Genomic DNA, 24789 nt, shown 5'->3' with positions numbered 1-24789 from the left:
TTTTACAGCGAGGGATAAACCACCAGCTGGACTAACGTATGCGAAGGACGTAATCATTGTACTTCGACAAAAACAACAAGACTAGTAAGATTTTTAAATAAATTTTTTTAAATCTTTTAATCATTCCCCATCGATTTCACCATGTTACGAAATCAAGTTGATTCGCGTTGTTGAGTTATTGATGAAATAAGATTTTTCACGTTAACTTTCACGAGAAGTGCATAAATGAGCCTTTATCTCGAAAACCGTTTTTTTACACATCCTTCAATTAATATGAGTTTATTCTCATGTTTAAGTCATCTAAATGTAATTTTAAAGGGAAAATATTTGTCAATAATTTCACGAAGTTTTTGATAATACAATCGTGTTAAAAGCTGCATGATGTTTGTTTTTGCAAGTATGGAGTTGATTTCTGGGTTGTAATTAATGTTCAAATTTGAAAACAGTATTGTAAATATTGATTAAAGCGGTAGGTAAGTTTCATTTTAAAATGTATTTGGTCGTTTTACTCCTAAATTTCAAAAGCAACTTTTTTTTATTCCATCAATAAGAGAGTTAAAATTTGATTCCGTCTGAAAACGCTCATTGAACAAACCAATCAAAATATTAATCCGCAAACATGACATTTTCCGTGATTTTTTTTTTTCTAGAGAATTGATTTCCACAGGTTTTGCGTGTACGGGGTCGTCCAACAAAGCCAAAAAAATTCAATCAAAAGTTTCGCAGAGAAACGAGTCATCCATCCAGAGCTAACCAAAAGCGAAGAAAGTCGCTGTTTTTCTTTCGGGAACGATAGAGACAAGTCAAAATAGCATCAAATTCGGTTTCTGGTAAATCCGTCATCACCCGCTGCGATACACAAGTTGAAACCCGACGAACTCGTTATCAATTTCGGTGACGAAGGAAAACGGAGAATCTGTGAAGTGCAGTGCATACGCAAGCAAAATTTTTTAGTTTCATCTTTCTTTTCGGTTCGGAAGGCGTATCCCGAGCACCGAGGAACCGCATTCGAGCCTGCAGCAGCAGAATATTGTGGTTATATTCGAGTGGAGGAGCGAATTTGGTTAGAGCGACGATAAAATGGAAAACAACGGAATTGCCGATGAAAACCAGCCGCAACTGGATGACCAGCAGCCGCCGCAGCAACCTCTGCTGTTCGACAATGTGGACATAACATCGCCGGATGACGAAAATGAGAACGACATCTTCGAGTCTGCTATCCAGGTTGGTGTGGTTATATTTTTTTTTTTGCTTCTATCTTTATCACTTTAACTTTTGCATGTCGTCGCTACTTCTTGTGATGGCCTTTGTTTTCCGTTTCAAGGCCGTCTAGTAGAAAGTAAAGCAGGGGTTAACACGATATAGGTGCCGATACACTTTGATCCATATCATGCGGGCACTTCACAATAATTGGATTAATTATGTTGCTCTCGGTTACGTATTTTCGGTATGGCTAGAACATGCATTGGAATGAAAACATTTCTATGTTCCTGGTATTGATGGGTGATGATGAATCATGTTTTTCCTTTTCCCTTGCAGTTCCTAGATTATTGTTTGAAAACGGTGCCATACATACAAACAATTTCTTATCACAAATTGGTAAAGATCCGTGGGCGTGATTGAGTGCTCATTTATATCACTTTGATATAAATGGGTTTACCTTGACGTATAGCAACATTAAATATAGAATAGTGAGAGTATCACAGTTCAGTGTTGCTATAGGCATCAACGGATCACTTCCGACCATAAGTGAAACGGAACCCCTAGATGTCGGTCCCACGGCTTTTAACTAAAGCTCAATCACATGGTCAATCTGGTCCGATCAGAAATGATTGTTTGACCTTTTATTGTCATTTTAATGTTCTTTTCTATTTTTCTTAATGTTCTTTTCTATTTTTCAGATCATTCGGAGGTGGAGTTTTTTTTTTTTCTCTTCAGATATATTCAAATAGTTGGAAAGTTAGAAAGGAGTAGGTTAACATATTCAAATACCATATTCCTCCCCAATGCTCCAGTGGATGTGTATTTGCGGTTTATGAATTACGATGGCTTATTCTTAAATCTAGCTTTTTTCAATCACTGGGGGCTAATTGGATGGAAATGATATTTTGTGGTTTAAGGTTTGTGAAACGGATCTGTCACCTGAGTTGTTTTGATAGTATTATAGTTTAAAGCAAACAGTCTTGGCAAATTTTGAATCTCATTCAAAAGTAGGCATTCAACTATGTGAGGCAGGTAGTGTAGGGCAATGCTCAAACGGTAAGATAGGCTCTTATATCCATATTTTGGTGAATTCGCATGATTGTGATGATGTTGTGATAGGAATAAGGTAGCTTACTTCAACTATTAATTTGAGCTAGAATTTTTATTAGTTTGAAATAGGCTTGCTTCAAAAAGCAAACAGGCTCTCACATCCATATTTTGGTAAATAGTATGGTTCTATGATATGACAGGAACAATGTAGCTTACTTCTACTATTAATTTGATCTCGGTTTATTATGAGTTTAAGCTAGGCTTCTTCTTAGATATTGTTAGATGATATGAACTAAAACTCTTTTTTTTTCTCTTTTTTTTCTCTTTTCTTTTTTTTCTGTTTTCTTTTCATGTATCGTGGCATGTACTACCGAGAAATCATTTGGTCCAATGATGACGTTGAGCGAACCTTCAAGCCATCCCCTAACATCATGGGACCCAGACGTTGGCTTTCGCATGACATGGTTGCCAGCCCAAGGATCTAACCATAAATCAACTGCTGAAGATGGTGTCCTGTAACTTGGTGAGATCCTTCCTTTTTATTTTTAATATTTTCAATGCGCTTATAAACCGTAGTATGTAGATGCTTGGGGAGTATGTAGAGGCCAGTCTCGAACCCACCCTTGTCCTTCCTCCAACTGGTATCGGGAGGGGTTGGTTTATTATCTTGAACTGCATTTTATCCATATTCCATGGATATAATGAAGTGCTTGATGGTTTAACCAACGTCTCAAGATCGCTTACTATTCTACGCTGCCTTCTCTAAACTTTAAATTTTCTTCTCCAAACTATTCTAATTTTCATTTCCAGCGTCAGCTCCCCGAGCTATTTAAACGCCATAAAAAAAAAAAAAAAAAAAAAAAAACGGTGCCATACATACAAACAATTTCTTATCACAAATTGGTAAAGATAAGACGCTTACTAATACCAAATGGGCGTTTATTTTCCTTAATTAGTGTACAATTTTGTGATTTTTTCATGCAATTGAAATCGATAAATTCCAAAAAAAAAATTTACAATATTTTTAAGAATAATGTGAAAATTTATTTTTTTATCATTTCAAAAACATTCTTATTCAGTTTGGGGGACTGTTACAGTATTACCGCGAAACTTTTTGACTTGCAGCCGGAACTTAAAATTTTACAAATCATGTTCAAATCCAGAGTCAGAAAGTATACAATAAAATAAATAGGAAAAACAAAGTTGAAGATAGTTTAAGAGTATGAAATGACTTTCTGAAAAAGTGATATATTGCTCAGAAATTAAACAAATTTTTAAAAAGTCGATTAGAAAAGAATGTCAATTCAATCAGGCGAAAACACTTTCTGAGAAATCAGGATGGAGAAGAGGATATACTACGGCCTATTTACTACATCACATTTGTACAAATTGCGATGATTCCATGACGATTGCTTGATTCTATGCTCGCCCACACACGGTACAAACAAATTTCGCGCGAAAACAAACGATTGCTGGCGAAAACAGCAAAAGCAACAACATAAAACCACCTCCACCCCGGCTGGGGCTGAGTAAATGGCCTGAATTTTGTACAAACAGCACCTTACACCATGCCACAGAGGGTAGTTTATACAAAATATTTCGATCCCGACCGATTTTACTCAAACCGTTTGCGCGATCATTCAAACAATGCCATTTACGATGCAAATCGTATTCACAGCAACAGAATTTTATCGCATTTGCCCAAATGTGGTTCAGTCTATGGCCCGCTTTACAGACATACTTCCCCTACCATGTCAGTATTGTGCAACATTATCATAAAAATTTCCGCATTTCACTTCTTGTCATTTAATACTCGAACGGACTGAAAAATATTTCAGAGTTTAATGAGCTTTTTTTATCTTTTTATCTAACAGGAGCCCTTGTCCCCTGTCCTAGAAGATGTACCAACTGATGGAGCTGGCGATGTCTTCATCGAAATAGTTGTATCAGATCCGCAAAAAGTGGGCGATGGCATCGGTTCATACCTTGCATACAAGTGCGTATTCAAAAACTTAAACTTAAAATCTAAGGCTGACCTATAAATTCGGTTATTTTTCAGGGTTGCAACCAGAACCAACATCCTGAAATTTAAGAAGCGCCAGTTCACGACATTGCGTCGGTTTAGCGATTTTCTAGGTTTGCATGATATTTTAGTTAGCAAATATCTACGGCTGGGTCGTATTGTTCCACCCGCACCGGAGAAAAACATTATCGGCTCGACCAAAGTCAAAATGGGTGGAGCTCAGGGCCAAGCTGAGAATGGTGCAAACGGTGGCGTTAACTTGGAGTGGATCGAAAATCGGCGCGCCTCTCTGGAACGTTTTTTGAATCGTGTAGCTCAGCATCCGTACCTCTGTCAGGACAGTGATTTTATCAATTTTCTAGAAAGCGACCAAGAGCTGCCCAGAGCTGTTAACACCGCGGCGTTAAGTGGTGCTGGGGTGATGAGACTGTTCAACAAGGTTGGTGAGACAGTAAACAAAATAACATATAAAATGGACGAAACGGATTCGTGGTTCAATGATAAAATCAACGAGGTCGAGACTATTGATGCTCATATGCAAAAGTTGCACTCGGCCATCAAAGCCCTTGTCAATCATCGCAGAGAGTTGGCAACTCTCACCGGGGGTGTGGCCAAGTCTGCAGCATTGCTCAGCACTTGCGAGGAACATACGGGACTGTCGCAAGCACTGTCCCAACTGGCCGATGTCGAGGAGAAAGTGGAACTGCTGCGATCTGAACAGGCCAATTCGGACCTTTATATTCTGTCTGAAACTATTAAGGATTATATTGGCCTATTCGGTGCCATCAAGGATGTGTTCCACGAACGCGTTAAAGTGTTCCAGAACTGGCAACATGCTCAGATGCAGCTGACAAAGAAACGAGAGAATATGACAAAACTGGAACAGCAGGAACGAAGAGATAAACTAGATCTTGCCCAAAAGGAAGTGGAAGAGGTAAGATGTTTAGGTACTTTTAGTCGTGGTATCACTTTTGCTCATATCAATGATTGTTGCTTTTCAGTGGGAAGGCAAGGTTCAGCGATGTCAGAAGGAGTTTGACAATATTTCAAGCGAAATCAAAAAAGAGATGGAACGGTTCGAACTTGCAAGAGCTCGCGACTTCAAAAGCACCATCATCAAGTACCTTGAGGACCAAATGGCACACCAGCAACAGGTGAGTGTTTAGAGACAAGAAAATATTTAACCTTTTTTCAGCTTACATCAATTGGGTGAGACTGTTTAAAAATAAAAAATAAAAGTCTTCGAAGTTTTTTGTCGGAGGATTTTTTTTAAAGCCAATTGTACAATTCTGATACTTAAAACAAACGATCATTAATTTAACAGCAAATGAAATACTGGGAAGCGATCGTACCGATCGCGAAAGAGATTGCCTGAGACGAGCTGAACGCGATGACACTGACAGTCTTTAGCAACACGACAACACCAACAACCACGACAACACCAAACAATTGCGGTTCGGACGAAGAGAACAGTGCGAGTCTCGACTGTTCCTCTGACCGCCGGAAGCTACCTAGCACTATGCGTCTTTCGATCAATCTTGCCGATGCAAACGCCAGATTGTCGTAGAGATTTCATCAAAGAGTCGTTTCTCGATTCCATAGAAATATTATTATGAATTCAAGAAAAAGTCAGTACGCCAGTTTTCCTTTATGAATGCTTCAACCCAATGTTTAGCAAGACAAAAACATCCTGTAATTTTCGCAACTTTAATTCACAATATTCGGTCTTTAAATGATGAACCACACAGTGAATATGATTTGACCGAAACTGTTCACTTCCGGTTTATAGCAAAATGGTTAATAATGTCTAAACTCTCGAATGTAACAGCTTAGAAATGTTAAAAAAAATATATATTGGTCCACTCGGTCGATAAAGTACCATGAATAGTGTACATAGTTGAAGTAAAGTAGAAAATATACTATCTCAACCTTTGGATTTAGTCTAGTATAAAGTGAATGGAAGCATGATTAGAACATACATTTATTTTCTCAAACATACATCGCTACAGGTTTAGTTGATGAAATTATATTAGGTCTTATTATAGTGGATTTATAACTGCATGTAAAAAGCGTTGTCCGCAATTCAAAGCCAGCCAGTTTATTTTAGGTATTTCATAAAACGGCAATGTATATGAACATTATAAACAGCAAAAGATAAAGAAAACAAGCTATGCAGCAAAACAGAAGTTTTTTTTTACTATTTTCACTCATTTCATCGATCATGATATATCATTACAGAATTACACACCTTCTCTTACGTGATCCAGATATTGATGTACGTCCTATGAAAAGAACAATCACTTACAAACCACACTCAGAGGAGAATCCCTTATGGTGTTTGTAGAATTTCGTTGTGAAATATCGTTGAAACCAAAATACATTCCATCATCGCTAGTTCGTTCATCGCGTCTGATAAACCGAACAGTAGTTTTTGACGTCCTCAGTTGGAAGACTGCACTGATTTCGGTATTTTTTTTTCTTGAAAGATATGTTATAGATAGATGATAAAATTCGTTATAATTTAGTTACTGTGAATCATGATTGTGTTTTCTAAACGTACTACGTTTAAAACATAGCGTAATGATTGTCTATTATTGATATATTTCCTTCCGATTGGATACAACTTTATAATAAATGTACCACTCGACAATGGCAATAGTTTCGGAATGAAGTACAGAAAACTTATCTTTCACTAAAATGACTGATAGAAAATGGTCTTTGTTTAGTAATTTGAATAATCTGGTTCTGTTTTGTGTTTATGGATGTGCTGATTTACGAAAACATTCTAATCGTAATATGAAATTATTCCGTCTCTCATAACAATCCTTTAGATTTCTGAGTCAGAATGTGGGCTAGTTTAAAAATAGAATACCTAACAAGTATTTCTTTTCATTTGGACCTGCTAAATTTTATACCAAATGTAAGTAACAACACGTTGAAGGGCTTTCGAACACGAGACCAATAATTAATTATGTATGTATTCTGTCATTGATGGTACCAAAATTTTCGATCGGTTATAGAAGTGATATTGCCAACGTAGTGAAAAAAAAAAAACAACTAAAAACAATAGAAAAAAAAATATTGTTAACTATTTCTCTTTGAAAAAGTATATATCTGAGAGCTATTGAATAAAGTATGAGCAGAAAAATCCACGGATAGTTTCGTTTCTTATTGGATGACAATCCTTCCTAATTGGCCGCATTTGATAGTTCAAATTGGATCAATATTATCAGGTAACTAGTTGCAGATGTGACAATCTAGAAAGATAAAGAAATAGGTGAAAATTATTGAAAAGTTCATTGTAAAAGATGAGCTAGTTAAATTAATAAAAAAAACCGGTTGTAGAAAAATCTTCAAAAAGACCTTAGAATTATTCATCACATGTTTCTTCATCAAACGCAAAATTAGCGCAGCACGGTATTGTCGTGTTTTGATAAACTCGTTGAACGAGTATGGACGACACATCGTTTAAAAATAATACCACCGGAAGAAGAATTGAAATTCAAATAAAAGGCAGTTGGAATTACGCTGTCTAGCAAGCAACATCTCGACTTACATTTATTTTAATCCGAATCTTAAGAGTAATTGTTAAAACACTAAAGTGGCGACGAGGCTGTTAAGAACCCGTGCCTCAGGGATAGTTTTGATTTTAGAGCATAACAGTTAGAAGTCATAAATCGTTATCGTGGACTTCTGTGCCGGTTGTGTAGGTGAAATAAAACTCGAGCAATAGTGAAGTGCTGAACAAACATTGTAAGATTGGCTCAAAGAAATCAGTTGCGATATTGAAGTGGAAAACTGTGAACGGGTGATATTCCGGATAGTTTGGCAAGATCAGCAAAAAAATAGTTGTTAAAAGCTGGTAACAGAAGGCTTCGCAGACATTAATTGTTTCAATTATCTGCCGACGTAGCCATTCTTTTTTTTTCGCGGCTAGGACAATAACCAGCATCTCTTCTGATCAAGAAGCTGTAAATCGAGAAGGTATCTCGTGAGCATATAAAAAAGAGTGTACGAAACGAAGTGACGAATTTTTCCGAGAAAATGTCCACTTTCATCGGATCGGTGGAGCCGTACGTTCCAGGAACATCGTTCAGCGATTATGCGGAAAGGTTGCAGTATGTATTCAACTATAATAATGTACCGGCTGGAAACCGAAAATCGCTTTTTATAACCGTGGGAGGTGCATCAGTGTTTGGCGAAATTAAGAAATTGTATCCAGGAGTGGATCTTGATTCTCTGGAGTATGATGACATCATCAATCGACTGAAGAATCGGTTCGACAAAACAAGAGGCCTGATGCAAAAACGAGATGCTTTTTACGGTCGTAACCAAGCAAAAGATGAACCTGTGGAGGACTTCATCTTAGATGTAAAATTGCTGGCTGAGAGTTGTGCTTTTGGGGCGATTAAAAGCAGTTTGATTCGTGATCGCGTAGTTTTCGGTGCAGTTGACAAAAAAAGCTTTTGAAAAGCTTTATGAGATGGAGGATCCGAGTCTGGAAGAGGTGGAACGCATTTTAATAGCCAGGGAACATGCTGTAAAAAATGCCTTGCGAGTTGAGCAACAATCCGAAATGCGCGTGAATTTAATTGATCGTCTTGGTCCTCGACAGAATTCTGGACGTTACACAGAGCCTTTCAATGGTAGGAGGGAAAGACACCCTGTTTCTGCTCGTGGTCGCTATGATCAGAATCAATCCGCATACAGGAATCGCAGTCGCAGCCGTTCTCGTGGTGATAGGAACAATCGTTTGGGGGTGTTATGCAGCTATTGTAATATGCGAGGACACACCAGACGTAATTGCTACGAACGTCAGCGTTCTCGTCCATCAATTCGATTTTTGAATGATTCACCTGATAAAATTGCTTCGACTTCTAATTTTAAACGAGTTGAAAAAGATTCTGATCATTCGGATGAAGATTTCATGTGCATGAGTATCACGGAAGGCATTAAGGTAAATAAACCTGTGTTTGTTTTAGCTAATATAAATGGGATTGGTTTCCGAATGGAAATAGATACAGGGTCTGCAGTTACAGCTATAAGCAAAACGATTTTTATGCAAAATTTTGCTCATTTGAAACTAAATCCATGCCACCGAAAACTTTCGGTTGTTGATGGTAATAAATTGACGATTCTAGGTAGCATTCCTGTGAAGGTTTCTTTGAATGGTTTGATTAAAAATGTCGTGTTGATTGTATTAAACGTTTCTAAAATGATAGTTCCGCTAATTGGTCGAGATTGGCTGGACATATTTTACGATGATTGGAGGACACAATTTTCGTGTACTGAAATTGTTAATAACCTGGAAGAAAGAGTTTCAAATGATATGATAGTTACCGAATTGAAACAAAAGTTTGAAAGTGTGTTTAACAGTGATTTTTCCATTCCCATAAAAGGATTCAAGGGAGACCTCATTCTTAAAGATAACACACCCATTTTCAAAAAAGCTTATACTGTACCTCTGCGGTTGAGGGAAAAAGTCATCGAACATTTAGATTCACTAGAGGAAAATGGAATAATTACGCCCATTAAAGCTAGTGAATGGGCGTCGCCAGTCATGGCTGTAGTTAAGAAGGAAACAACGGATATACCAACGGATCAACCAGGCTACCGATAACAAATATATATAATTTAAAACAAAATAAACTTTGAACTCGAAGGGTGGAGAACTGTCGTGTTTTGATAAACTCGTTGAACGAGTATGGACGACACATCGTTTAAAAATAATACCACCGGAAGAAGAATTGAAATTCAAATAAAAGGCAGTTGGAATTACGCTGTCTAGCAAGCAACATCTCGACTTACATTTATTTTAATCCGAATCTTAAGAGTAATTGTTAAAACACTAAAGGTATGAAGTCGCACAACAAGTTTGAAATGATGTAGGAAATTTTTAATTTTTTTTTCTTTGAGAGCAACATGAGAAGGCAATTTTTTTTTTTGCTATAAATACTGTTGATTTTTTTACTGTCTTGTTCGATCCAATCCCGGTAACTGTTGAAATGTGACAAAGTTGTGGTGTCTTATCACCGCTACTGTTCTCACCGTAATGGATGAGATCTTGACTGGATCAACAGATTGCAGACTGAACCGAGGATTGCCCTGGAATCCTTTGACAATTAAAGGCCGTCTGGAGGAGGCGGAACTCGAGGATCTGGAGCAGCTGCACTAAACGTCCCACAAAGGCTTCGTGCAGCAAGCCGAAATGTGCCGGGTTAAGGACAGGGGCATCCTGACGGACACATGCAGGAGACCGGCGTAGTAGCCAACGACGAGATGAAGCCACTCTCAACGATGAGTGAAGGTAAGGAAGCCATTTACCAGCTGAATAGCAACAAGCCGGCTGGGAAGAATGGCATAGCAGCGGAACTCAACAAAAAGCGTAAAGTTGAGTTGGCCGGTTAATGGTCCGGATCTGGGACACAGCTACCCGAGGAGTGGAAGGAGGGGGTAATACTACCGAGCGATCACTGTCCTAAATGCCGCCTACAAAGTGCTATCCCGAATTCTAAACCGCCGCCTAAAAGCAAACAGATTTGTTGGGAGTCGTCAGGCCGGCGATCTACGGCGGACCAGTTCTTCACATTACGGCAAATCCTCCAAAAATGCCGTGAACACCAAGTCCCTACGCACCATCTATTCATCGACTTCAAAGCCGCAAACGACTCGATCGACCGTGACGAGCTATGGAAAATCATGGACGAGAACGGCTTTTCCGGGAAGCTGACCAGACTGATCAAGGCGACGCACAGTGGGGATTTTTGATCAAAAAAAGGTACCTATTTCTGTGACGATCGCCTAAACTGTTCTAAATTTTGGAAAACTATCATTTCTTATGCAAAAAAACACGAGGAATCGAATGGTCTACACCGCTTTCTGATAAAATGACTCTTAACGTCGCATTTTGCCCAATTTCCCCTATTTTTTTGGGTGCAAAGATATAATTTCGATTGTAGCCATCTACCTTGCCACCAAAAAATCATACAAACCATACTTATTTATGTAAAAATGTCAGCTGAATCGATTGGTGTGCTCCAATTTTTGTTTCTACTACGACAAGTGGCTCATTTTGCCTCTTTTCCCCTTATTTAAGAATTTTTTCAAAGAAATGCAGTCAAACAAAGTGTAATCCAACAATTTTTCATCATGAATGATCATTTTTGGTAGATTTATTCATATTATAGCTAATCGCGTCACTTTTTTGGACTAGAATGAATATAAATGGCTAAATATCCCCAACCTCCCCTAGCTTTTTTAAATTTATGCATAAATTTCACTGTAACAATCGAGCGATTCACATACCAAATGCAAAAACCAAGTGATTTAGTGTAAAATTTGTCGCTGAATTGAGTGATGTACACCGCTTAGTGCTCAGCTTACGAGAATGGCCGCAATCACCCCGATTTCCCCTAAAATCGAGCGATATGTGAAAAAAATCATTATAACTAATGACAATGTATCATAAAATGCACAAAAATGATTGAAACAGGTGTAAAACTTATTGCAGAATCGAATGATGTACACCGCTTAACGTTCAGTTGACGAGAAGAGCCTCAATCACCCCGATTTCCCCTAAATTCATTAAATTTCTTTGAAAAATACATTGTTACAAACGAGAATTTAATTTAACAGATACAAAAAACATTAAATTGGTGTAAAACTTATTGCTGAATCAAATGATGTACACCGCTAAGCGTGAAGTTGACGAGAAGAGTCATAACCACCCCAATTTCCCCTAAATTCATATAATTTCTTCGAGAAAAAATTGTAACAAACGTGTGACTTTGAGTTTTACTGTCGAATCGATGAGAAGAACCTCATCATGTTCAAACCAATATCAATTATCAATTCAACAAATTATTTTTCAAATTTAGGGGAAAAGGGGGTGATCCAGGCTTTTTTCTTCATCTTAACGTTCAGCAGTGTACCTTTTTCTGTTCAACAATTAGTTTTTCACATGGTTCAGTTATATCTGTGCACTTTCTGATGCATGCTCGAAAGTTACAAGATTTTTTTTCTTAAATTGCAAGTGTTTAGGGGAAATTGAGTCAAATAGGACTTTATTCATCAACAGAATTTAAGCGGTGTCCATTATTTTATTCAACAGTTTGTGTCACATATGATTTAATGTTTTTGTACCTTTTTCGATGCTTTCTCATTTGTTACTACGATTTTTGGTTCATATTGTATGAGTTTATGAATGAATTTAAGATAAATTGGGAAAAATGAGACTTTTCTTGTCAACTCAGTGCTAAGCGGTGTTCTTCATTCGATTCAGCGATAAGTTATCCACCTGATTCAATATTTTTCTCATATGTTCATTTGCATTTTCGTTTGTTACAATGTTTTTTTCCAAGAAACTGCATAAATTTAGGGGAAATTGGGGTGGTTGTGACTCTTCTCGTCAACTTCACGCTTTGCGGTGTACACCATTTGATTCAGCAAAAAGTTTTACACCCGATTCAATGTTTTTTGTATCTGTTAAATTAAATTCACGTTTGTAACAATGTATTTTTCAAAGAAATTTAATGAATTTAGGGGAAATCGGGGTGATTGAGGCTCTTCTCGACAACTGAACGCTGAGCGGTGTACATCATTTGATTCAGCAATAAGTTTTACACCTGTTTCAATCATTTTTGTGCATTTTATGATACATTGTCATTTGTTATAATGATTTTTTTCCACATATCGCTCGATTTTAGGGGAAATCGGGGTGATTGCGGCCATTCTCGTAAGCTGAGCACTAAGCGGTGTACATCACTCGATTCAGCGACAAATTTTACACTAAATCACTTGGTTTTTGCATTTGGTATGTGAATCGCTCGATTGTTGCAGTGAAATTTATGCATAAATTTAAAAAAGCTAGGGGAGGTTGGGGATATTTAGCCATTTGTATTCATTCTAGTCCAAAAAAGTGACGCAAATAGCTAGAATATGAATAAATCTACCAAAAATGATCATTCTTGATGAAAAATTGTTGGATTACACTTTGTTTGACTGCATTTCTTTGAAAAAATTCTTGAATAAGGGGAAAAGAGGCAAAATGAGCCACTTGTCGTAGTAGAAACAAAAATTGGAGTACACCAATCGATTCAGCTGACATTTTTACATAAATAAGTATGGTTTGTATGACTTTTTGGTGGCAAGGTAGATGGCTACAATCGAAATTATATCTTTGAACCCAAAAAAATAGGGGAAATTGGGCAAAATGAGACGTTAAGAGTCATTTTATCAGAAAGCGGTGTAGACCATTCGATTCCTCGTGTTTTTTTACATAAAGAATGGTTGTTTTTTCATGCAAGGCGTTCTTGCCTGAATTGGGTACCTTTTTTGGCTCGAAAATCCCCACTGTGCGACGATGGATGGGACGCATTGCTGTGTGAGGATTTCGGGTGAATTGACGAGTTCATTCGAATCGCGCAAGGGGCTTCGACAAGGTGATGGTCTATCCTGCATGATGTTCAACGTGGCGCTAGAAGATGTTATTCGACGAGCGGTGGGCGAAATGCCGGGCACGATTTTCAACAGATCCAGTCAACTTATCTGCTTAGCCGACGACATTGATATAGTCGGCAGATCATCTGCGGCGGTGGAGGAGATCTACCACAAACTGAAACGCGAAGCAGGAAGGATTGGGTTAATGATTATTACGTCCAAGACGAAGTATATGCTCGTCTGCGGATCCGTGTCCTACCGAACCGGCTTGTCCAGTAACAAAAAGTCACGATCGACGGCGACGAGCTGGAGATAGTCGAAGACTTTGTCTATCTTGGCTCGCTGGTGACCACAGACAATGACAGCGAATGATCAGCGGAAGTCCTGTCTACTATGGGCTCAAAAAGCAACAACGATTGAGAAGACTTAGCCCTCGCACGAAGTGTAACCTGTACATGACGCTCATTAGACCGGTTTATCTCTACGAGCACGAGACATTGATATTGCTCGAGGAGAACCTGCGTACACTCGGAGTATTCGAACGAAGAGTATTAACAACCATCTTTGGCGACGTGCTAAATAACGGAGTGTGGAGGTGAAGGATCAACCACGAACTCTACGGGCAAACCCAGTATCCAGAAGGTGGGGAAGGATAAAAAGACTACATAGATACATAGCGCCTCTTTGTTTATGTAGTCTTTTTAGTGGCCGGATACGCTGGGCAGGACATGTTGGGAGATTGCCGGATGACTGTCCTGCAAAACAGTTGTTCGCTAATAGCGTATACGAATCCGGTAGGAACGAGCAGGGGCGCAACGAGCGAGGTGGTTAGACCAAGTGGAGCGTGAGCTGGCGAATGTGGGATGTCCGAAAACTGGAGAACGGTTGATATGGTTTTAGTGATTTATTCATTAAATTATGTCGTGAAACGGAATGCTATGAAAATAAAATAGATAAATAACAAAGAAATAACTTTACCGAAAACAGGATTGAATAGTCCAGAGTAAACATTCCACAGGCGGTGAAACGGATGGGTTGATGCATCAGTTGAACCAAAAACATTTCGACCTGAAAGCAAAAAAAAATAGTAAGATAGCTGCAAAAATTGGTGTTTTATAGATGAGATTAGTCTAACACTTTGTTTCAATCGAGGATCCATGTTGAGAGCGTTGAATCGATGTAGAATCTCGGATGTACGATTAGCCTGAAATGATAATAAAAAAAAACTCAGTAGTGTTTCCAAAACAGGACAAAAAAGTGCTGCAAAAAGGTATCTTTCATTATTTCGGTCGGAATGTTCTAATATCTAATGCGTTTGTCAACAAAACTGACCGGATCAGCTTATTTTTTGTCGCAGATAGATCCGTGAAATAAAAATTAGAAAATTTTAGGGAGTACCTTTTGAAAACAGGCATTTCGGTTACAATGAACTATACTATTAAATACACTTGGGTTTATGCGAAAGCGTCTGATTGTCCGATAACCTCCCAATGATTCCTTTTTTTTATCCATTTTACGGATTGCATTCCAAGGCACGGCGAGCCAGTGCCCAGTATGCTACTCTGGGTCCATGGGTCCACGTCCCCCCAGTATGCTATTCTGGGTCCATGGGTGCAATTGGTCGACTCATAATACTTTGTACCCCTACGCCATAAAATCCACCTGGGGCCTCTGGTCATAATTCCCATCCGGACCTGCATCGAAGGGTGTACCCGAGATGGGAGACCAAGTCCGCGCTTAAGTGCTCATCGGTTTACTCAATTTTAAGTCAAAACTTCAGAATATCTATCCCGCCTCTTGTTACGATTCAAGATAAGGACCTCTCCTCTGACGAGTCGAGATCCGGCCTTTTCTCGTAACTCGATGCTCGCTTGGTTTGCACGATTATAGTGCGCTCCGCCTCTATTCGAATCCACTGCAAGAGACCAATGACCTCTCCTCTGGCTCCGATTGGTTTGTCTCGAGGCTCTCTCCACTTGGCCCGTCCGTGTGCCGAATCGAGAGCAGCTTACCCTAGACTCGCGCCTGTCACAGCACACGTCCGGGGCTTTACGAAAACTACTCGGATGGTTCCCGGCGAAGACGTCATCCTACACCGACTCGAGTGCCTCACTCGCCGACGACGTGAAGTCACTCTACCCGAGAGTATACTCGCGTATACGGTGTGAATACTCTTCCCCCTACGAGTTCGACTGCGAAGAAGGTCTTGTCTTATCCCCGCAGCTTCCGTCGTAGGGAGCGCGTTCTACTCAGATACTCCACGGCGGTGGAGGTATCCTACACAACGTTCACGACGTATCTAGCAGCTCGGCATACGCAGAAGGTAGAGTCTTATCTTTATATGCTTTGTATCCCAATAACCCTGACTGGACCTTCGATGACTCCAGCCCGGTGACCTTCCAGTGGCTTTCCGATCCGACGGCCTCTTTTGTTAGTTCGTTATCCAAGTGGTTAATCCAAGTTCACGGATTGCATTCCAAGACACGACAAGCCACTCCATCACCTCAATGGGACGACTCAACGTATACACCCAACACCCTAAACTCCACATGAACATTGGTTCCCACTTCGAACTGTCGTTAAACTATCCTCTAACGGTGAGAGATGAACTCGCGCTAATGCGCTCTACGGCATATTCATAGGCGAACCCACTTTTAGCAAAACCTCTTCTCATTACGACTCGAAGCATGTACTCTCCTCTAACGAATCGAGAGCCGACATCTAGTAATGACTCCAAGTTACCGTACCGCACAAACCTACTGTTGACTTATGGTTTGATCTTCCTCTGGGGGTCTGACGACCGTTATTGTCAATGTAGTTGAGAAATTCGAAGGTTTCGCGCTGGTGATTGACAACCTTGCCAACCAGCGACGATGGAAAAATCTTTAAACACCTCGACAATTGGCAAACCTTTCTTTTGTTTGGTTCCGACACTTGGAAGATGTTCGATAGATTTCTAGTCAACATGAAATGTCGTCAGTGATGTCACCGTCGCTGACGTTGACATAGGGTTTGGGGATTCAGCGACAATAAATGCTCGACGATCTTCACTGGCTTCTGTTCATCGATCCTCGATGGCACTGTTCCAATGACCTACGAGTAGTTATCGAAAACTTTACATAATTCCGGTACGACGACCTCCCAGTAGTTCTAGGTCCGACGACAAAAAAAAAAATGTTTCCTAGGTTTGCTCTGCGAAGTAGTTCTACCTTGCTGTGGTGCAGAGTGGAAACGTGTCTACAGACTCGTCACCTGTAGGCGTACGGCCAAGAGAACTACACGTCACACTTGGTGCAGCCAGCCTGCCGAGTGCGGCACGAACGTGGTGCGACTGGGTGCCTTGGTACCAGTGCTCAGTTGTAAGAGGGAGGCGTCGTCACGCGTATCGGGTAGTCGCGACCCCGATTTGCGGAACGTCCAAGTGTTCGAGCGGGTTTTGATTGGTCTGCTTTTTGGTTCCTGGCCCCGATTCCCGGATATGATCGACTCACAACGGGCAGAGGGTCTTGTGCCGTAAACATGTGGTGATACGAGTATCTCCAGACTCGAGGAGAGACGAGTTGTTCTCGTCTCGAATTGGGTCAAGAGACTGATAAAAAGAGGGCCCTCAAGACACGAAGATAGGCGAGTTGTTCTCGTCTCAAATTGTGTCAATAGGGATGAGCGTGAGAGGGTCTCGAGTACGAGGAGAGGCGTAGGCCCTTGTACCTCAAATTGTGATAAGAGGCCGAATGTGGGCCTCGAGTCACGAGTAGCGGCGAACGGATTGCCAACCCGTGAGTCGCGAATCGTGACAGTAGAGGGGAAGAACTTCGATGGTATAGAACGTATGAATGAGTGGAGCGCTTTGAGCAAGTATGGTCTCACATACTCACATCAAAAGCAAGAGCCACTACTGATAAAGAGCTACTGGCTGCCGCAAAAGTCGCGTTTAATAGAAAATCAACTCCGAAAGCGAAGATCCCGACCTTCATCAACTTCCAACGGGGAGAAACATTGAACCCCGGTCCTAGTTCTGCTTCACCAAATGTGCTAAGGCATCGAAAAAGGCCTTCAAATATTCCTGCGCCACCCCCGGTCTCTCCACACCTTCCGAACTCATCAACATACCAGAACAGTAACACGATGACGACAGTGCCACCTGCTCATCCATACGCTACCTTCAATCAGCCATTCACCGCACCTCTAGTTGCACCGTGCTGTCACCACGACCCATCGGCATTATATTTCAACCCGGTAATGTATAACAACCCATATTTTCTGCCGAACCGACGCGTGCCTATGTAAGCACTAGCTCCTCTGTATTTATGAACCAAGCGGATCATGTTACCATTCGTTCGTGCGATCACCCAGTTATCAATAATAAAGAAATTGTGGCATATTGCCAAAACTTTAACAGAATGCGAAGCGCATCTAAACTAAACACAATTCATAAAAATTTAGTAGCAAGTAATTATACTATCATTTTAGGAACCGAAACAAGCTGGGATGATAGTATAAAAAGCGAGGAAATTTTTGGATCGCGTTACAATGTCTACAGAGATGACCGAAATTTCAATTTGTCCGACAAGAAATCAGGCGGAGGCGTTGTAGTAGCAATAAGCTCTGCTTTCGATTCTGAGCTCATTGAAATAACTAAGCACAAAGAATTTGAGCAGGTGTGGGCAAAAGCTCAAATCTTCAAGGAAACTCATATTTTTGGATCGATCTACTTTCCTCCAGAATATGCCAGTAAAGATTATTTCCAAAAGTTTCTACTGAGCATAACAGAACTATTCAAAAGCTTCCAACCCGAATTCAAAATTCACCTGTATGGCGATTTTAATCAATCGAATCTACAATTTTTACCCGATGAAGATAATGAAGCAATCCTTTTACCGATTTTTGGAGATAATGAAACATTACAATTCCTTTTCGACAATCTTGCTACCTTATGTCTTAATCAAATAAATCATGTGAAAAATGCCTGCAATCGCTATCTCGATTTACTGTTTTCAAACTTGACTGATGACTTTTGCATTTTGGAAGCTACTAATCCAATTTGGAAAAATGAGATATTTCATACAGCTATCGAATTTTCAATTATATGTTCTGACAACAAAGGAATACCAGAATACGAATATGAGGAGACCCTTGACTTTTTCCATGCAAATTACACAATGATTAAAACTAAATTACAATCAGTTAATTGGCAATCATCATTTCAAAGCGAAAACCAAACTGTCAATCAGGTAGCTATTTTTTATAACATTCTTGGTAATATCTTGAGTAAATATGTCCCAATAAAAATAAAGCGACGAACGAATAATAACAGAAATCCGCCATGGTTTTCAAAAGAGCTAAAGCATCTTAGAAATAAAAAGCAGAAAGCGCATAAAAACTGGAAAAAGACACCATCGCTAGCTAATAGTTTAGAATATCAAGAAGCATGCAACAAACTAGCCATATGCCTTAATACCTCCTTCGAAGAATATAATAGGAAAACAGAGGAAAACATTAAATCTAACCCAAGAAGCTTCTTCAAGTATGTAAGTTCCAAATTGAAAAGTAATAATTTTCCATCTCGTATGCACTTGGACAGCGCTAACGGTAATAATTCCCATGAAATATGTAATTTGTTTGCCAATTTCTTCCAAAGCGTTTACACCAGTTTTTCGGAAGCCGATCGCGACACTGCGTTTTTCGATTATTTTTCCGACTCAGCATCATTGACTGTGGTAGATTCAATCACCCTTGAGGAAATACACAAATCAATTTGCTCCCTGGATAGCTCCAAAGGGCCCGGGCCTGATGGAATTCCTCCATTACTTTTAAAAAATCTTGTAAATGAACTAAGTGTGCCCTTGTTTCTATTGTTCAACTCATCGTTGAAATCCGGTGTTTTTCCTCAAGTATGGAAAGAATCTTTTCTTGTACCTATTTTCAAGTCGGGGAAAAAGTCCGACATAAAAAATTACCGGGGTATAGCAATCTTATCGTGCATACCGAAACTTTTTGAAGCAATAGTGAATCAAAAAATATATAATCAAATAAAAACACTCATAACTGAAAAGCAACATGGATTTGTTAAAGGACGATCTACAGCGACTAATTTACTTGAATTCGTTTCTTATAATATCCACTCTATGGATCAAGGAAATTCCGTTCAGGCTCTATACACGGACTTCAGTAAAGCTTTTGATAGAATCGACACCCCTTTGTTAATTTTTAAACTACATAAAAACGGATTCAGTACACAACTGCTGAAATGGATTGAGTCGTATTTGACAAACCGTACACAAATTGTTAGATTCAATGGTTCACTTTCGAAAAGCATCTCCGTTACATCTGGTGTGCCTCAAGGCTCCCATCTCGGTCCCTTATTATTTATCTTATACGTCAATGACATTACTTATTTACTGAACCAGCTAAACGTGCTTATATACGCAGACGATATGAAGCTTTATATGATAGTCAACAACGAAGAAGATTTCAGGGTGTTTCAAAATGAAATAAATATTTTTTACAAATGGTGCAGTAAAAGTCTTCTTGAACTAAACGTGAAAAAATGTTCACATATTGTATTTACAAGGAAAAAATATCCGTCATATGAAATTGTCACATTAGGAAATGAGCCTGTGGAGAGAATCAATAAGATAAGAGATCTAGGTATTATATTGGACTCAAAACTTACTTTTGTAGATCACTATAACTCAGTAATTCAAAAATCAAATAGTATGCTTGGCTTTATAAAACGTTTTAGTTATAATTTTCAAGACCCATATACATTAAAAACATTGTACACAGCTTATGTCCGATCCATACTTGAATACTGCAGCGTTGTGTGGTCCCCCTTTCAAATTTCTCATAAAAACCGTTTAGAATCCATTCAGAAACAATTTGTTCTATTTGCTTTACGAAATCTAGGATGGTCACAGAGCCAATTACCAAGCTACGAATCACGCTGTTTACTAATAAATATTGAACCATTAAGTGTTAGAAGAGAATTTGCTGCAATCTCCTTTGTAAACGACATAATTAATCAGCGTGTTCAATCTACTTATCTACTAAATAAGTTAAACTTTTATTGTCCGAGTCGCCAGTTGAGAACCAGAAATCTGTTTATTTTAACCTCTGCTCGAACTGATTATGGTAAAAATAGTCCAATCAATTGTCTTATGCAGAATTATAATAAAAACTACCAGAACATAGATTTTACTATGTCTAAACAGCAGCTAAAAAGTGCTTTTTACGGCGACAGGCACTTAAGAACCTAATATTGTAGTATTTGAAGTAATATTAAGATTGTACTTCTAGTTTTAAGAATATATATGTAGCCTACGATGTTTGGTGAAATAAATAAATAAACATCATGGGTACAACCTTCGTTGCAATCCGGATGGAAATTTGGCAAGAGGCCCCAAGTGGACTTTATGGTGTAGGGGTACATAGTATCATGAGTCACTAATTGCACCCATGGACCCAGAGTTGCAAACTGGGGGGACGCGGTTGCTCGCCGTGCCTTGGAATGCAATCCGTAAAAAGGATTTACCACCTGGGTGTTCAACTTATTAAAAAAAATGTTTCCAAGGTATCGGTGTGACCATCTTCCACTGGCAACCTTCGAATAGCTCCGATTCGACGTTCCTGCATGACTCCACTCCGACGACATTCACCTGCCCGCAGACCTTTTCGGTAGTTCGGTATTTTCGGTAGTCTTGGGCTTATAACCTGCTGATAAAACACTTTTTGAACGAAAAGTACACTTTGATGGTGGAAACTGGAATAATTTGGTTGCTTTCGTTATTCCAGACAAGTTGGTATCCAGGGTCTTATGTGCCCATTTTCGTCACACATCATGGATGAATGTCAGCACGGATTTAGCAAAAAGCGATCAACTTTGTCAAATTTGATGGTGTGCGCCCCCCTTCATCAGTGGTTCTCTCGCAAATAAAAAGCAAGTAGATGCTATAACGTATTGCTGCCACAGGACTGAACACGTGAAATGTTCTGCTAGGATCGAACAAATGCACCAAATGGAGCGAGTATTTATCGTTTTTCACCAACTTGGTGCATTTAATTTTGGTAAAAGATTTTCAAAAGCAGGATAAATGTACAAAGTGCTTCACAACATACCTGTGCCATGGTGTGTTCACAGGAATCACCGATACAGTACACTTCATAGAAGTTGAGTGTGCATAGCAAGAACATCGCAGCCACGTGATGCGTTTCTAGGAGTGTCCCTTCTTTGATGAAGTTGAATAGCACAACGATGAGAAAGTAAAGCTGGAGAAAATGTGCTCGAAATTAGACAGTTAATTTTACGGATTACATGAGACACCACTTCACCTGGTTGACAATCAGGACGAATATCAGAGAAAATATGATAACAATTTGAACCGTAAATGTTTCGTTCAACTGAAAGGCTCCGGTAACAACTTTTTCGCGTAAATTCCTCAAGTAATGCAGTTTGACAATAAAGTTTGGCGAAGTTTTTCTGAATCTGACAAACGAACATTCGTGGGCAACTTCATGGTACAGGTTTTCCAGTTTTCTGTTAACAGCGTCGAAAAACAGACCTACATACAGCATCTGTAGATAGAACCAGCCACAAAAATTGATGATCAGCATCTTTGGATAGAACGATGAAGTCAAACTTAGTAGTTGATAAATTTGAAGTGGTTCTTGACCTTCCGGGTCGTACATCAACAGAAAAGCTAAAATCAATAGGGTGAAGTTGATAAACAGTTTTTTCAGAACTCGCTCCTCTACGGTGGCAGTGCGTGTTTTAAGAGTCAGATTAAGTTGTTCAGGGAATTTGGAGAAATACATCATCAGTTCTAGCATGTCCCGACGACGGCGAACCCGCCTTACTATTCCAGTAAGCATGACGAATGCCACCATCATCTGCTCCAACCCGTTGACTACTTCCGTAAGCAAACCTTGCCGGATTTGCGCGATAAAAACATCGTTAGTATTTCGCATCAAAAATAACAGGGCGCAAGCCAAAGTGGTGCCATAGAAGGACAGAAAGGTTGATATTTGAGGTTTATTCTTAGCGCGGTCGAAAACGATTGCAAACAATCCCATCAGAACCGATAGGCCATAGAAAACGATTAGCGACGACCTCACTAGAAGAGGCCGAATCTCTTGCTGCTGCCCACTGCTCTTATCTGTAGTCATTTTTCCACGTTACTTGAAATGTGACCGCCAACAGACTAAATGGATTACTAAATTACCACTTGAAGTCACACATTTCCGTGTGATTAACATGTATTTTGCAGAACATCAACATACGCTAATTGGATGATGGTGAAAGTTAGGGGGTCTACTTATCAATAATAAATTGAGCTTGTCTCACAAACGCATTTCGTTAGAATTTCGCTATCGTAACTGTTTATTTTGGTCATGTCGGCTAACATCATAATTCAAACCTGTACTAACCATTGCCATATGTCTACTTATGAAATCACACTTACCGATCCGTACATCCTACTGATAATTCGTAAAACGTATCCAATCTGCACCAGCTCCACTACAATTCCTAAACACGCCGAAAATATGTAATACTTCGACAAGTTGACTCCAACTATTATAAGCATGGTTATTGCATGGAACAAAGCTAAGCACGCGGACACAAAAAATTGGCCCAAGATGCAAACGAAAGAAAGGCCTAGAAAACCTTGTATATATTTAAACAAGCAGTACATTTCAGTCCAACATTGTAGCAATTTCTCTAAACGCCAAGTAGATATTTCGATTCGTTCACTGTGTGATTCATTAATCAATCGATTAAGTTCTACCAAACACGAGTTAAAGCAGGAAACTATCCATAGGCTGAAGTTGATTACAGCCGAAGTGTAAATTTGAACCATAACATTTGACAAAATTGCGACTTGCCAGTAAACATTTTTCCCACCTGAATCAGAAATCACATAATCTACGACAAAAAATGTAATACTTATCAAATCGTTGAAATGGCTCACAATGGTAGGGTAAATCAAAGATTCCAGTAATTTTTTTTCAGGGATTTTAAACAGATGAAGTTTTTTAATTATAGTAACAAAAGAATTGAATATAGTTAGGATAGTTTTACGATTCCTTATGAAATGTAATCTCAATACAATCGTATTAACCGTGCCCAAAATTGTAGACCATGCCACGAGTCCCGTTCTAAAAGATTCCTGGTGATTGTCGACATTTACTCTGACCACAGTTATAAACCGGATGATCGGTAAAGTGAAACTCACAACGTAGCAATAGGCGACAAATAAACGGTTGGTGTAGAGGCTAAACTGTTTCCGGTCTAAGAGCAGAGGAAGAAACCCTATCAGAGTGGCTTTTATCATAAAAACTTGAACGAATCCGGAAGCTACTTGTCGATTGAGCACCATCTTCACACTATCAACGTTTTTTTTTGTTGAGTGACGAGTTGGTGGCTACAACGAATTCTGCTGAATGAAACTGATGATTGATGAGCATTATGGAAATGTAACGATGAAATAACAAATAAAATGTACACGATTGTTTCCGACATTTGTTCGATGACAGCTCATGTCATTGGCTCTTTTCCTTCCATGGCGACCGTCAAACAATAGTTCAACGAGGAATAGAAATTCTAGAAACCTCTTCCCAGATCTTATGCCGATTACAGTCAAAAATAAAAGTTTTCATGATTCGGTTCGGTTTTAGTTCGAAATCAGTCAGTTTTTCTTGACCGGGCTCACGTCGTCTGAAATTGTGTATCATAAGAGCGCTAATTTGGACCTAAACAGTATCTGATTTCGAACCGATCCTCGAGATAAACGGTTGAAAATCGAACCGATTTTAATACTTATTTCTGATCTGGGTCATCGGGTCATTTAATTCAATCGCTCTTAAGAAGCCCGTTCCACTGACCAAGTTTAAAGGAAGATTTTTGACAGTTCCAGTGAAGAAATGTTCCAGCAATACTCCCGACTTACCGATTGATACGCCTTGCTTATAATCCACAGAACGAATCCAATTTGGATAGTCTCCAGGCACAAATTTGAAAGCCCATTGAAAATAACCACTCCCGTGATACCGAATCCATTACTTATGAACACATCCACTGC

The 24789-nt window shown here is 39.3% G+C and overlaps 2 protein-coding genes across 3 annotated transcripts; one reads left to right on the top strand and one right to left on the bottom strand.

Annotated features, from left to right (window-relative positions):
• The first annotated feature begins 671 nt into the window (after positions 1-671).
• LOC129748872 (sorting nexin-2) lies at positions 672-7428 on the top strand. 2 transcript variants are annotated; one of them, XM_055743639.1, is made up of 6 exons: positions 672-830; positions 981-1224; positions 4128-4249; positions 4313-5210; positions 5278-5430; positions 5601-7428. In XM_055743639.1, exons 2-6 carry the CDS (start codon positions 1081-1083, stop codon positions 5649-5651), a joined length of 1368 nt encoding a protein of 455 aa, XP_055599614.1. In that variant the 5' UTR covers positions 672-830; positions 981-1080; the 3' UTR covers positions 5652-7428. The 2 variants fall into 2 exon arrangements, with proteins under 2 accessions (XP_055599614.1, XP_055599613.1); XM_055743638.1 differs by having other exon boundaries at positions 681-1224.
• On the bottom strand, positions 6459-23247 carry LOC129748875 (putative gustatory receptor 28b). Its single transcript, XM_055743657.1, has 5 exons — positions 22043-23247; positions 21830-21979; positions 14850-14918; positions 14693-14782; positions 6459-7533 (listed from the first exon to the last, which is right to left on the bottom strand). The coding sequence occupies exons 1-5, from the start codon at positions 22874-22876 to the stop codon at positions 7465-7467; spliced, it is 1212 nt and encodes a 403-aa protein (XP_055599632.1). The 5' UTR covers positions 22877-23247; the 3' UTR covers positions 6459-7464.
• Between the last annotated feature and the right edge of the window lie 1542 nt (positions 23248-24789).

This window comes from Uranotaenia lowii, chromosome 2 (genome assembly GCF_029784155.1).
Source record: "Uranotaenia lowii strain MFRU-FL chromosome 2, ASM2978415v1, whole genome shotgun sequence".
NCBI classification, from domain to species: Eukaryota; Metazoa; Arthropoda; class Insecta; order Diptera; family Culicidae; genus Uranotaenia; species Uranotaenia lowii.
This window is presented reverse-complemented; position numbering and strand designations above follow the sequence as displayed.

What these genes read in the sequence shown, in the direction of transcription:
- LOC129748875 (XM_055743657.1), bottom strand. Translation starts at nt 22,876, where the DNA reads ATGACTACAGATAAGAGCAGTGGGCAGCAGCAAGAGATTCGGCCTCTT. An exon ending in TCGTCCTGATTGTCAACCAG is followed by an intron (nt 21,980 to 22,042) that starts GTGAAGTGGTGT and finishes CATTTTCTCCAG; the next exon opens with CTTTACTTTCTCATCGTTGT. An exon ending in ATCCTCGATTGAAACAAAGT is followed by an intron (nt 14,783 to 14,849) that starts GTTAGACTAATC and finishes TTTTGCTTTCAG; the next exon opens with GTCGAAATGTTTTTGGTTCA.
- LOC129748872 (XM_055743639.1), top strand. Translation starts at nt 1,081, where the DNA reads ATGGAAAACAACGGAATTGCCGATGAAAACCAGCCGCAACTGGATGAC. An exon ending in GGTTCATACCTTGCATACAA is followed by an intron (nt 4,250 to 4,312) that starts GTGCGTATTCAA and finishes GTTATTTTTCAG; the next exon opens with GGTTGCAACCAGAACCAACA. An exon ending in CCCAAAAGGAAGTGGAAGAG is followed by an intron (nt 5,211 to 5,277) that starts GTAAGATGTTTA and finishes GTTGCTTTTCAG; the next exon opens with TGGGAAGGCAAGGTTCAGCG.